This window comes from Alligator mississippiensis, chromosome 11, assembly GCF_030867095.1.
Source record: "Alligator mississippiensis isolate rAllMis1 chromosome 11, rAllMis1, whole genome shotgun sequence".
Taxonomy (NCBI): domain Eukaryota; kingdom Metazoa; phylum Chordata; order Crocodylia; family Alligatoridae; genus Alligator; species Alligator mississippiensis.
The window spans coordinates 613,344-625,898 of NC_081834.1; the positions used below are offsets into that span (position 1 = coordinate 613,344).

The window sequence follows — 12,555 nt, forward strand, 5'->3', positions numbered from 1 at the left end:
TCCTCCGCTGGCAGAGATATCTGAAAAATCATGGCGCTCAGGTTTGGTCCCAGATGACTGGAAAAGAGCCAATGTGGTCCCTATTTACAAGAAAAGGAGGAGGGATGACCTGGGGAACTATAGACCAATCAAGTCTTATGTCTGTCCCTGGAAAAATCCTGGAGAAAATTGTCAAGGGATCCATCAACACCAGACTGATGGAAGGCAAGCTTTCGAATGCCAGCCAGCATGGCTTTGTGACTGGCAGGTCTTGCCTGACCAGGTAACGTGCCCTGGAAAAGGGAGATGACGTGGACATCATTTATCTGGACTTCAAGAAGGCCTTTGACCTAGTTCCCCACGATGTCCTTATGGTTAAGCTGGGGAACTGTGGCCTTGATCATCATACGGTCCAATGGCTAGGCACCTGGCTACAGAGTCAGACTCAAAGAGTACTAGTTGACAGGAGAAAAATCAACATGGTGCAGGGTGACCAGCGGAGTCCCTCAGGGCTTGGTACTGGGTCAGTACTCTTTAACATCTTCATCAATGATCTGGATTCGGGAGTCAGATGTGAACTGGCCAAATTCACAGACAATAACAAATTATAGGGTAGGGTGGTCACACCACAGGACAGGCTGGAGATACAGGCCGACTTGGACACGCTCTCAAAAGTGGGCCAACCAAAACCTGACGGCCTTCAATGCAGAAGTGCAAGGTGCTGCACCTCAGTAGGAAGAACCCCCAACACACTTACAGGCTCCGCAGTATTACGCTCGCCAGCACCATGATTGAAAGACCCTGGGGGGGGGGTCTTGTCTGACCACAAGATGAATGAGCCACCAATGTGATGCTGTGGCTGGCAAAGCTAACCAAATTCTGGCATGCATCCACCGATGCATCTCAAGCAAAGCCAGGGAAGACATCCTCCTGCTTTACTCGGCCCTGATGAGACCGCAGCTGGAGTACTGCATCCAGTTCTGGGCCCCCCACTTCAGGAATGATGTGGAGAAGCTTGAGAGAGTCCAGAGGAGAGCTATTTGTTTGATCCAAGGCCTGGGGGCAGGCCATACGAGTAGAAGCCAAGAGACATGGGACTCTTCAGTCTGGAGAAAAGAAGGCTCAGGGGGGACTTGGTGGCAGTCTACAATTATATAAGAGGGGTACATGAGGACCTGGGAGAACAGCTGTTCACCGGAGCTCCCCAAGGGATAACAAGGTCTAACAGCCATAAACTCCAGGAAAGCCGATTTAGTCTAGACATAAGAAAAATGTTCTTTACAGTGCATGTGTCCAGGGTCTGGAACAGACTCCCCCAGGAGGTGGTGCAAGCACGTACTGTGGACTCTTTCAAAAAAACAGGTGGATATATTTCTTGTTGGGGTCACTTGATCCCAGCTGACTTCCTGCCTATGGTGGAGGGAGGCTGGACCCGATCATCTCACAAGGTCCCTTCCAGTCCCTAATGTCTATGAAATTGTTGGCCACAACGGAAAGCCAGGCAGCATGGTCCACACGGCAATTCTCCGCTGTGGGGAAGAGATCCCGGGGCTCGCTGCAAGCCTGGCCAAAAGAATGCATGTGCTACCCTGCACGTGCGACTGGTATGTGGATTTCCTGGCTCAGGAACGCTGGCTGTGCACTCAGCAGCCACATACAAACAAGCCAGCTCAGCCAGAAAGCCTCGGACCCTCCTGCCTGCTCCAGGCTCCCACCCAGCCTAGGGAAAGCTTATGGCCACCTTGGGCTTCCTCAACCCACTCAGCCGCAGGTGCCCAAGCTCGGAGCGAGGGATTGTCTCTGCCTCCCACAGCGTGTGGCTGATGCTGCCCAGATCCAATGCCTGCTTCTCTCTGGCTTTAGATGTTATTTTCTCCCACCTCTCAAAATGTGATGCAGAACTGGAAGAGCCTGGAAACGATTCAGCCCATCACAAGCCCAGACAGGAGGGTGGCTTCCCAGATACATCGGAACAGATCCTTTGCTCTGGGAAGTGGCTCTGCCCACTGGGTATGAATGTGCTGCCCTTCGTTATGACAGACAACCCTCTCGCTGTCAGGCTGGGGGTGATCAATGCTCACCGTGCTAGCTGCATCTGTCCTTCAGCCTGGGTCCCAGCCACCTCCTCGCTCCAGTGCCAAAGCAGCAATTCCAGCCTCTTCCCTGCCCGGTCCAGTACACAGCCCCCCCCTGCTTGAGACACCGCAGCTCAGCAGGTTAGACATGAGCAGCATTTCAGTGCAGGACCAGAATTCCCTTCCCTCTCCATGAGGCTGCAATGCATCAGGCTGTAGAGGAGGTAGAGCTGAGAAATTCAGTCTGATTCCTGGCTGATGTAAAACACAAGCAGGGCAGCTTTTTGTGGACAAAACCCTCTGGGAGTTCATCAGACACCACAGACATGCTGCCAAGGGCATTGGTGCACGCGCACTCCCTTTGCAGGTCACCTCTGAAGTGATGCCAGACTGTGCTGGAAACCGTAAGTATTCCTGCTCTGCTGAGCGAGAGGAGAGGCTGGCGTGGTGTTTCTGCACTGCCCCAAGGGAACACCTTCCTCACTCTGTGGCATGAGTCAGTCTCACAGATTGTTCACAATTTCCAACAAGACGCTTTGTCCTGACCTGTTACGGTCCCGCTGGGCAAGAGCAAGCTGCAGAGCCCCAGGCTCCAGACAGATCACAGAACCCTCCTTCCGCAGGGTCCAGAGAATGAGGAGCTCTGCTCTCCACCCACAGACTCCGGCTGGAGACGACAAAGGCCCACGGCTGCTCCTACTGCTGCTGCCTCCTGCTCAGCTCAGCACAGTAGCATGAGGAGCTGGAGACCATCTGTGCCTGCCCCAGCAGCCAGGGTCCTCACTGACCAGGAGCAGTGGCAGCGCCTAGAAGCCTTCTGGGCTGCCACTTGCCTAGCAAGAGAGGCCAAGCTCTTCCCCAGGGAGACCAGCTGTCACCAGAGCTAAGGCTAAGGAGGGAGCAGACACCATCACAGCTCCTGGAGAAGAGCCCTGCAAGCCCATTCACCCGACAGGCCCTGAGCATGCCAGGGACTGCATGCAAAAGCCCTGCTCCTGCTGAGCACAAAGCAATGCACAGCACAGCAGCCAAGCACTGGGCCCTGTTGCTACCAGGGACACCCGTGCGCTTTCCCCGCAAGGAGACAGTGAGCACTCTGTGTGCGATATGACATGACAGAATACATATACAGACACACGTGGCATAGGAGTCAGATGCACACCTGGAGGGACGGACAGATGTATATACAGACACAGAGGCAGAGGAGAGAGCATCGAGGGCAGGCGCATACCTAGGCCACTTTGCTTCATTTCAGACGCTTGCCTGGAGTAGGTGCTGAAGAGGCGATACCCACCCGACTTGGAGGAGGACTCAGACAGCACCTGCAGGGACAAATGGCACAGTCAGTTCTGGAGCGTCCCTGTGGCCGTGACTGCCCACCTCACAGGCCTGTGCATGTCAGTGAGGGAGAGAAGTGGCCATGTGGCTGTGGGCAGGGGGAGGGATGTTTTCAAGAGGCAGCAGGGGTAAATGTGCATCCACCCCTTGTAGATCAGCTGCCTGCCCTGGGAAGTGACCTTGTAAGGGCAGAGCACGCTGCACCATGCCACGCAAGCTCCACGTTGCAGCTGTGCCACTGTTCAGACTAATGCCCTGCCCATCTGTGCTGCAGACATGCCCAGCAACCCATCGTGAGACCAGCAGCAGACCTCAGGGCACCCCTGCACCCCAGATCCTGCTCCAGTCACCAGAACATGCTCCTTCCCCTCCCAGGATTCCTATAGCCCCTCTCTGTGCCATGGTGGCTCTGCCCCAGTGGGGATCCCTTGCCTGCCTGTCACTGTACAGGCCCTGGGTGCCACACACATAATAATATAACAATAAACAAAGCAGATGTCCACCCCTGGAGACCAGAAAACCCCACAACTTCTGCCCCGACTGGAAACAAAACAGATGGCAACGGAGCTAGTTCGCTCTCAGGGGGAGGCAACTCCAGGTCTGGTGGGCTCCAGTGCTTGCACTCAGTGCCTGGAGGAGCTGGAAGAGGAGGGGGCGTCAGCTGCGCTGGTCAGGACAGCATGTGGACTGTCCTAGAAGTGCCCTGGCCTTTGGGCAGACCAGGGCTGTCAGGCAGCACGAATGGCACAAGCCTCCAGGAGATGGGTGGTCGTGGCCTGAAGTGGCTTCAAGGAGTCTGCTCCCCCTGGGCGCACCTAGTCCCCCAGCGACACGGCTGAGGATGCTGGGACAGCTGTCGGGATCGGGGTCCAGGCCCATGGGGCTGCTGGGACAGTCAGACCAAGCTGCCAGGACCCCCTACCCTCATTACCTCCATGGACCCTGTTTTGCGGTTCCGGATGAGGGGTGACCTCCGCTGGACGCTGACCATCTCGGAGGGCAGCGGTGACCTCAGCTGCGCTCGGTCTGTCTCAGTGATGTTCTTCACCTTGGAGAGATCCTCCATGCTGCCCTGGTCCGGCTTCTTCTCTTCGTTCTGCAGCGAGAACGGCAGCATCATGACCACGGCAAGCAGTGGGTCACCCAGCTGGGCTCCTTCCAGGCTTCACCCTTGGCAGGGTTGGGTCAGCAGGACGCTGTCTCCGCACGTGGACGTGGCCCCAACACCTCTGCACAGCCGGAGCAGGAATGCTGCTCCTCCACTCGCTGGGAAGAGGGGACTGGAGACAGGGCCACCACAGACCGCACAGCCGCTGGCACAGGCTAACTGGAGTGTGACCGACTGCACCCAGCCCTCCAGTAGCCAGGGAAGAACTGGAGCCTTCTCCCCAGCAACGTGCTTTCCTGAGGGTAGGACCTGCCCTTGCCAGCACAAGGCTGTCTCAAGGCAACATGGGCACGCTGCCTGTGCCGTGGCATGGTGCTGGAGCTCCCAGGAGCAGTCCTGGCTCAAGCCTGAACCTCACTACACAGCCCAGCCCAGTCTTTGGACTGGAGCCCAGCAGCCAGACTCACCTCCGCTGATGCAGGGCGAAAGCCAAACCCTGTAGGGACATTTCCATCCTCCTCACAGCCCTTCACCCCAGGGCTGAAATGCAGCTCCACGTGAAATCGCTCCTCTGAGGATGGGTCCTGGAGACACATACACACGTCAGTCGCCTTCTACATGGGCTCCTGCCCAGGCCAAAGACCTGCTCTTGCCTTGCCAGTACAGCAGGCATCCCAAGGCCCCTTGGAGAGCTCGCAGAAGCAATGAGACATGTCTGGGGCAGACCCAGTGGGGCTATACTTGCTGGCACAGAGCTGCTCCCAGAGGAACCTCCCAACAGAACAGGGACAGGCCCTTGCCCCTCCACAAACCCAACACTTGCCACATGGTGTAGGACTGCCTCCCAGCCCCACTTCTTTTGCTTCACATTGATAGAGGTGCTCCCAAAAGTTGATGAAATAGATGGCTGGGACTCGGCCCTGTCACGAAGGAGGTGAGACTAGAGAGCTTTGCTGCAATGCCCCCAGCCTGCAACCTCTGGCCAAGTTAGTGCAGATCCTGTAGAAAGGGATGCTCTGCCATGCCCCAAGCAAGCTGTCTGTCTCGCTGGTGAAATTCTCACCTTGTTTTCTTGTCTAAATTTGTATAGCTTCAGCTTCTCGCCAGCGGCTCCCCCTACCAACACTAAACTGAAATGTGTCTAATGCTTTGCCTTTTCCAGCAAATGCTACTCTTGCTAGGATTTATTTTGTGGCAAATATATTTAAATGTCTTCTTAGTGTCATTTAACCTGATTAGATGTTTAATATCTTTGGCTTCCCTTATCAATCATCTGCATTGTGTTGACTTCTAATGTCATAGATGTTATGGCCAGAAGTCTGACCTGTACAACAGGGGTCAAATCTCCCCCATAATTTCTGCATCAAGACCTCACATACAGCAATCACCATCAATTCCCCCCGTTTCCTTTTTGCTTTTTGGTTGCTGCTTTCCCTTCTCATCTAACCAAGAAAGCCGCCTCCTGAAACTGTGAAATCTACCCACGTATTTACACACCTCCTAACCACCATCCGCATTGCTTTTAGCTCTTCCCTGCAAATCACTTTTAACAAGTGTTAATCATGATCTTATTCAGCCAGGGAAGTCAGTTCTTTTAAAACACCAAGGGTGCACACACATGTACAATGGGTCAGGACGGCAGCCTGTTTCCATGTACCGCCCCCAGGTTTGATCACTGACATCCGGCAGCTACCAAGTTTTAGCTCAGTGCTTCTTAACTGCCGTATTTCCTCGCATATAACCTGCTCTCCCCCCCACCCCCCCAACTAGTTGGTGAAAATGGGGGCATTCGTCATATGCAAGAAAACCAGAGGCCCGCAGGCCCAGCAACTGTGGCAAGGGAGCTCAACTTTCTGCCGGCATTAGTTGCCGCGGCTGTAGGAGCCATGGCTGTTAATGTTGCCACCTCTCCTGCGCTGCCAAAGCTCCAGCCCTATGGGGAGCCCCTGGCTTGTGCACCGTGCAGGCCAGCACGTGGGGTTGGTCTGTGGGCCACAACCGGTGCACAGGGCTGGTAGCAGGCTTGGAGTAGGCTTGGCCCCCTAGCTGCTGCTGCTTAGTTTCTACAAAAAGGAAGAGATTTTTCTCTTCGTGCTGTCTTCCAAACACAGGGGATGTTTTATATGGGGGTGGGGTGTACACAAGACAATATGACATTTAACACATGCAGAGATCTGGTCGTTCACCCCACACGAGATCAGTCCCAGACCCCAGACCCCCACATGGGGGCCATGCTCCCTTCCCCTGCATCCAGGGGAGGTTAACAAGCCACAGCAAACCTGAAGGGCTCTGTGTACCTCTTGCTGCAGACAGAAAAGGGCAGCAGGGGAGGCCCCATGCCCTGAAACAAGACTCCAGGCTCCAGGGCCAGGCCAGACTACTTTGCCTCCAGATCTCACAGACGTAACCACAGGCCACCTTACAGCCAGTCTCCAGAGTCTCTGGGACACTTCCCTTCCAGGGGGGGCAGGTAGCAGCTCAGGCACCTGGCTGTAGGTGCTGCTTTCACAGCCATGCTACAGCTCATCCATTAAATGCACATGGGTCTGAAGACTCTGCTCCACTTTGCCCCAGTAAGCAGGAGATGCTGCCCCAGGCATTCGTGTTTGGAAGCAGGTCTGCCCTGGACACGGCTTCCTCACCCTGGAAGATCAGCTGGGACCTTGCTGCTGGGTGTGACGGGAGCCAGTGTCCCTGGGGCTCCCCTCCGCAGCACAATGGAAACATGAATCTATGAATCCAGTTGGGGACAACAGCCGGCCATCAAAGCAGGGCAGCTTCACCCCCATGCTCTCACCTTGTTGTTGTCCTCGTAGAGCATGATCACGATCTGGGTCATGTAGTTGAGCTCTGAGACGGCGCTCAGGTAGTCCATGGCTCTCTTCCATTGCTGGTCTTTGCTCTCCTGATGCAGACACACGGGACAAGCAACACGGACACCAGTGAGATGGAGCTAAGGAGGCTCCCCTCCATGTTGAGCTGCCATGCACATGGGTTCATGTGGAAGGAGGAGCACAGGCAGCAAGCCTGTGCCTCTGGGGGACCGGCGAGGAGCACGGGTGGCACAGGGTGAGGGAACAGGTACTGAATGGAGGACCGGGACACTTGACACCTGAGGAGAGGCACCAGGCCTGCTGCACTGTGCCATGATGGACAAAAGGCCCTGCTAAACGAGCGCTGACACCTGCCAGGTCCCTGAGAGCCAATGCCCAGAGACAGGACAGAAGGTACCAGCAGGTGTCTGCAAAGCAGGGCTGCTCCTGCCCCAGGGAGTGCAGGTGCATGCAGAGCTAGCCAGACCACCAGGGAGCTGCAGCATACCAAGGCCTAGTCTCTGCCAAGGACAGATCCAAGACAGGTGCAGGCTCCAGAGCCTGGCTGCCTATCCCTCTCCCCCACATCCCCAATCCCAGGTCACTTCCTCCAGGGGATCATTGCCCCCATTGACAGCAGCTGAGTTTCCCCGAGAGCAGGACCAGCTGCTCAAAACAGCAGCCATCACTCTTGCTCACACAGCAGCAACTCGCCTGGGCTTCCCACTGAGCTCAGAGGGGCTGCATCTGGCAGGGACTGGCCACTGAGTGAGAAGAGGCAGGTTGGGGCACTTACATCCAGGAGCCCACCGTAGCGGAAGATGCTGAGCAGGGAGTGGACGTGGCTCTCGCTGGTGAAGTACAAACGTGTCCGGACATGGCGGCCAGGCGACAGCACCCCTCGGGAATACCTGAGTCAAACCCACTGGTGTCAGCTGGTCACCCTGTGCCTGGGCTCCATATCGTCACCTCCTGGTGCCTGACAGGAGACACTGAGCAGAGGCATCTGTGGCAGCCACGAGGGGCCAGTGCCGGACCAGCTGAGCAAGCAAAGGGTGCAGGAGCTGCCACAGCCCCTGCCAGAGCTGCCACGCCAGGCCAGAGATGGCCTCCCTTCCCCCAGCGCCTGCTGGCACTGACAGGAGCACCAAGCATGCACCCGCCCGCTACCACTGCCTGCCTCTGTGTGGCCCCCTGCCCCCGGCAGACAGCGCTACTCTGCACCCCTACGCCACTGCAACGGGGCCCTTACAGCGGGTGCAGCTTGTTGACAGACTCGTCCTCGTGGGTCCTTTGCAGGTCTAGCTGGATCTTCTTGACAAGGGGGAGACAGAAGCCGATGGCGATCTCCAGCTTCTCCTCCTTGCTGATTCCATACTCCTGCAGCAGCGAGAAGAGACAGTCCAGCCTTGAGCTGGGGCCCAGGCCTCGGCTGTGCACAAGGTAGAGGTCCCCTTACTTGTGCCCAGGCCCCGAGAGCTCCTGCAGCATGCCCAGACCTGTGGCAGGCCCAGGCTCTTCTGCAATGCCAGCTCCCAGAGGCTGCGTGCTCCCTTACTACTCCTAAGGCTCCTCCTGGAGGGAGGCAGGCCTGGCTGCCCCCAGCTCCTCCCTTTAGCTTTGGCTTCTGAACCAGACCGGGAGGGTGTGGGGAAGGTGGCTGGGAGCGAACCAGAGTGCGGGGAGAGGGCCCCTGCCCGGTGGTGGCTGGCACTTGGGGGTGGAGGGAGCACTCAGTGTGACATCTCCCACTTCCAGGGCCAATGCCTAGAGCGCCCATGGGCTGAGCCTGCACCTCACCCCCACAGCAGCCCTGCCTGACAAGCCAGTGTGGTAAGTGGCCTGCCCTGCCCCTGCCCGGGGGGCCTCAAGGGCACCAGCAGCATGTGCTCAGCTCTGGCATCCAATGCAAACATGCCTAAGCACCGACCTCCCCTGGCAAGCGCCGGGCACCAACAGGTCCTTGCTCCTGGAGGCCAAGCCCCCAAGGAAGGAGTCCAGGACAGGAACGGAGCCCTCATTACTGCCTCAAGCAGCCTCAGCAGGTCTCCACGTGTGGTCAGCAAGCTGCCTGGGTGGGCACGGGTGGAGGATCAGCCCCACAGACATCAGGTGGAGGGAGGGAGAAGAGCTGCCCTGCTCACACTGAGGGAGCTTCCTGGAGAAGTCTGCTGGATGTCACGGGCAGCTACAGACAGTAGTGTCCTGCCGCGAGCACTGCAGGGGTGGCTGCACAAGCTGCTGCATCCCTGGGGAGATTCTGGCTGCGCCATTGCTACGTGCAGCCTGATGCACTTGGATACTTGGTCTGGCTCGTGAGAGACCCTTGCACACAGCCCTGCACTTCTCCTGGCAATGACAGCAGCATGGGCATGTGCAGTGCTACGCCCCACTGCTGAGTACAGGCTGCCTCCCACTCGCACCCAGGAAGAGCCAGTTCACTGCAGAACAGCTGGGCAGGGCCTTGAAAGAGTGAGGCCTGCATCACCTGCACTCTGGGCACGGGCCAGGAGGGTTCTGCACCAGCGCTGTGTGCGGGTGGGGCCAAGCCCAGGTGAGGTATTGGCACTGGCAGCGCCAGGGAGAGCGAGTCGTGAAAGCTTGGCAAGGAGCAGGGGGCATCTTGGCCTGGCTCAAGATGGAGCAGGATGGGGAAGCATCTGCCTTGCTCCGGGCTGCTTCTGTGCTGCTCCCTACAGGAAGGCGAGGTGAGAGCTGGGCCACCCTGCAAGGCTGCCAGCTGGGCCAGTCTGCTCCAAGTCACACAGCCCAACTGCTGGTGCTGGGTGACAGCCAACCTCCTGGGCTGTGCCGCAAGCTGGGAACAGGACTCGCACCAGGCCGTGGGGGAGAGGAGACCCTCATCCAGTGGGACAAGAGCCCAGAGGACAGACCAAGCTTTGCTCAGCCCCAGGACCCTGGTTCCAGCAAAGTCAAAGGCTCCTGGGCAGGGGGTGCCACTAGGGTACCTGTCCAAGAGTCCAAGGCACTTGCCATCCCTAAACAGAGGCCGTGTTTGCCAGGGGCCCTGGCACCAGGTCCCTAGCACTGGCTCCACAGTGCTGTGTGCTCACAATGGAGCCACGCTGGCACCGTGCCTGAAATGACTCCTTTTACCGTCACACAAGTAGCAGCTCTCTGGGCTCCAGCCCTCAATCAGTGCCAGTCTGCCTTGGATCCCTGCTCCCAGAGGCCCGGAGCCATCAGCACAGTCATGGTGCCAGGCCAAGGGCAGTGCAGCATGTTTGGCAAAGCCTCACCTGCAGTGCTCAGCATGAGCTCAATGCCTGCAGGTTTCCCCTTGTGCAGGCTGCCAGGCACACCTTCTCAGCCTGATTTCTAAAGACTATGGGGCTCCGAGGCTGAGGTCATCCTTGCAGCTCTTGACAAGACCGGGGCTGCTTCTTATGGAGTAGGGATGACAGATCCACAGGTCTGGGGAAAACCTCAGGCTGTAACAGGGCAGGAAGGGGAAAGGGCAGCTCAGCCCATGTGCCCAGGGAGCCCTGGGCCCAGCATCCAGTCAGGTCCCAGTGCTACCAGGCAGATCAGCCTCCAGGGAAGGCTGGGAGCCCAGGAGAGTCCCCCAGATTCCTTCCCTGAATCCTAGGCCCTCTAGAGCCACCTGTCAGTGCTGAGGATTCAGGCCATACAGGAATGGATCCACCGCCTCTTCTCACGTGCTGAGGAGGGTCTGAGCAGTGGAGCAGCAGAAGGGGAAGTTCTTTCCCCAGATGTGCAGAGCACCAGGAGTGTGCTACTGAGGGGCTGCATGGGCACAGGGCAGCACAGCTGAGATCGGTGCACGACCCAGCACAGGCTAAGAAACACTGCTATGTTATGGGCCCTCCTGCTCGGGGCACTGCACCCAGGGCCAGAGCACATGGCCTCATGCTCTGATGTCTCACCTGGGCTGTAGTATTGGCTCCTTCCATGCCTCAGCTCCAGAAGGAGCCAGAGACACAAAAGCCAGGCCTGCCCGGTGGGCATGGACTTACCCGGGGCCCGTGGGGGTTGACATCAGTGAGAGACTTGGACAGCCAGACCCAACAAGCAAGGCCTGAAGGCTCCTCCCCACTGTCCCCCCCATGGGGTGACGACAGTGAAGCCCCCCACTGGCAGTAACGGATGTTTCATCCTTGCCAGGAACTCAGCAGAGGCCCAGCACACATCCCTTTTTGGGCTTCATGCCAGGCACTCCAGCTCCAGAGAGCAAGTCCTGCTTGCCCTGGGAGGCTGCAGGAGGAGTCGACGGGGCTGCAGCATACCTGGGGGATGATCACGTCTGCCAGGGCCTTGGAAAGCTTGAAGAGCTCGGCTGTGCCCTCCAGCTGCAAGGTGCCGTTGTGCTGCACATCATATTTGATACAATCATAGATGTCAGGGATCTTGCTGATGTCATAGCGCCCGTTCTTCATGCGGAAGTCCCGCTCCAGCTTGCTCCAGCGCTGCAGCATCAGCTCCAGCGTCTCGCTGTGGTACAGTTGCAGGTCTGCAGAGCAGCAATAGTGCACATCACTTTGATGTGGGACATGTGTGGGGACTGGTGGCCCCAGGATAGAGGGGATGGATGAGAGTCATGCCAAACCCCTCTGCATGCTACTGCCTGCCATGTTGCTAGCTCAAAGGCAGAAGCCAGCTCCGCTGCCCTACAGCTCCAGACAGAAGAACCTTCCCACTCCCACCCACCTGGACCATGCTGCTCATCTCAGGCCTGGCCACTCTCTTCCAGCTTTAGTCTCGCCTCTCCCAGGCCTCTATCCAATGCCTCTGGGCTGCAGATGCCTGTTTGTAAAGCTCTCTGGTCCCCAGAAGCAGGGGTCCAAGCTCTGCCCCAGACCCTCTCCTCCCAGCCCAGCTGCTCACCTGCAGATTTGGGATCCTCCAACCGTTTCTGTATCTGGGTGGTGAGGTTCTCAATCAGGGCAAAGACCTGGTTGCAGACCTCCACGGGGTTCTGAATGAATGCCATAGAGTTGGTCAGCGAGACACTGCCCGTAGGCGCCAGCTGCAGAGAAGCAGCTCGGTGAGGTCGACATCCCCAAGTACTGCGCCTCCAGCCACGTCCCAGCAGAAACACTTGCCTGCTCCCCTCGGTGCTGCAGGCTGCCTGCTGCCCCCTCTGTCCCACCCACCGCAGGCATGACAGCTGTCCACAAAGACCCAGGCAATACTGTCAGGGGCGGAACCGTTTCCATTCCATGCTGCTGCCTCTGGTCGCAACAGAAACGCTTCGTGACCA

At 57.7% G+C, this 12,555-nt stretch overlaps 1 protein-coding gene across 9 annotated transcripts in view; it reads right to left on the bottom strand.

The window, feature by feature from the left end:
* PPIP5K1 (diphosphoinositol pentakisphosphate kinase 1) overlaps positions 1–12,555 on the bottom strand; it is a 65,048-nt gene that overhangs the window by 20,045 nt on the left and 32,448 nt on the right. For 8 of the 9 annotated variants that reach the window (XM_059714434.1, XM_059714433.1, XM_019496728.2 and 5 more), the window contains 8 exons: positions 12,180–12,321; positions 11,582–11,805; positions 8,566–8,693; positions 8,110–8,224; positions 7,298–7,405; positions 4,968–5,084; positions 4,324–4,488; positions 3,286–3,376 (listed from right to left, as the gene is read on the bottom strand). In XM_059714434.1, coding sequence (XP_059570417.1) covers positions 3,286–3,376; positions 4,324–4,488; positions 4,968–5,084; positions 7,298–7,405; positions 8,110–8,224; positions 8,566–8,693; positions 11,582–11,805; positions 12,180–12,321 — 1,090 coding nt within the window. The remainder of the gene's footprint in view (positions 1–3,285; positions 3,377–4,323; positions 4,489–4,967; positions 5,085–7,297; positions 7,406–8,109; positions 8,225–8,565; positions 8,694–11,581; positions 11,806–12,179; positions 12,322–12,555) is intronic. The other variant, XM_019496726.2, reaches the window with a different exon arrangement.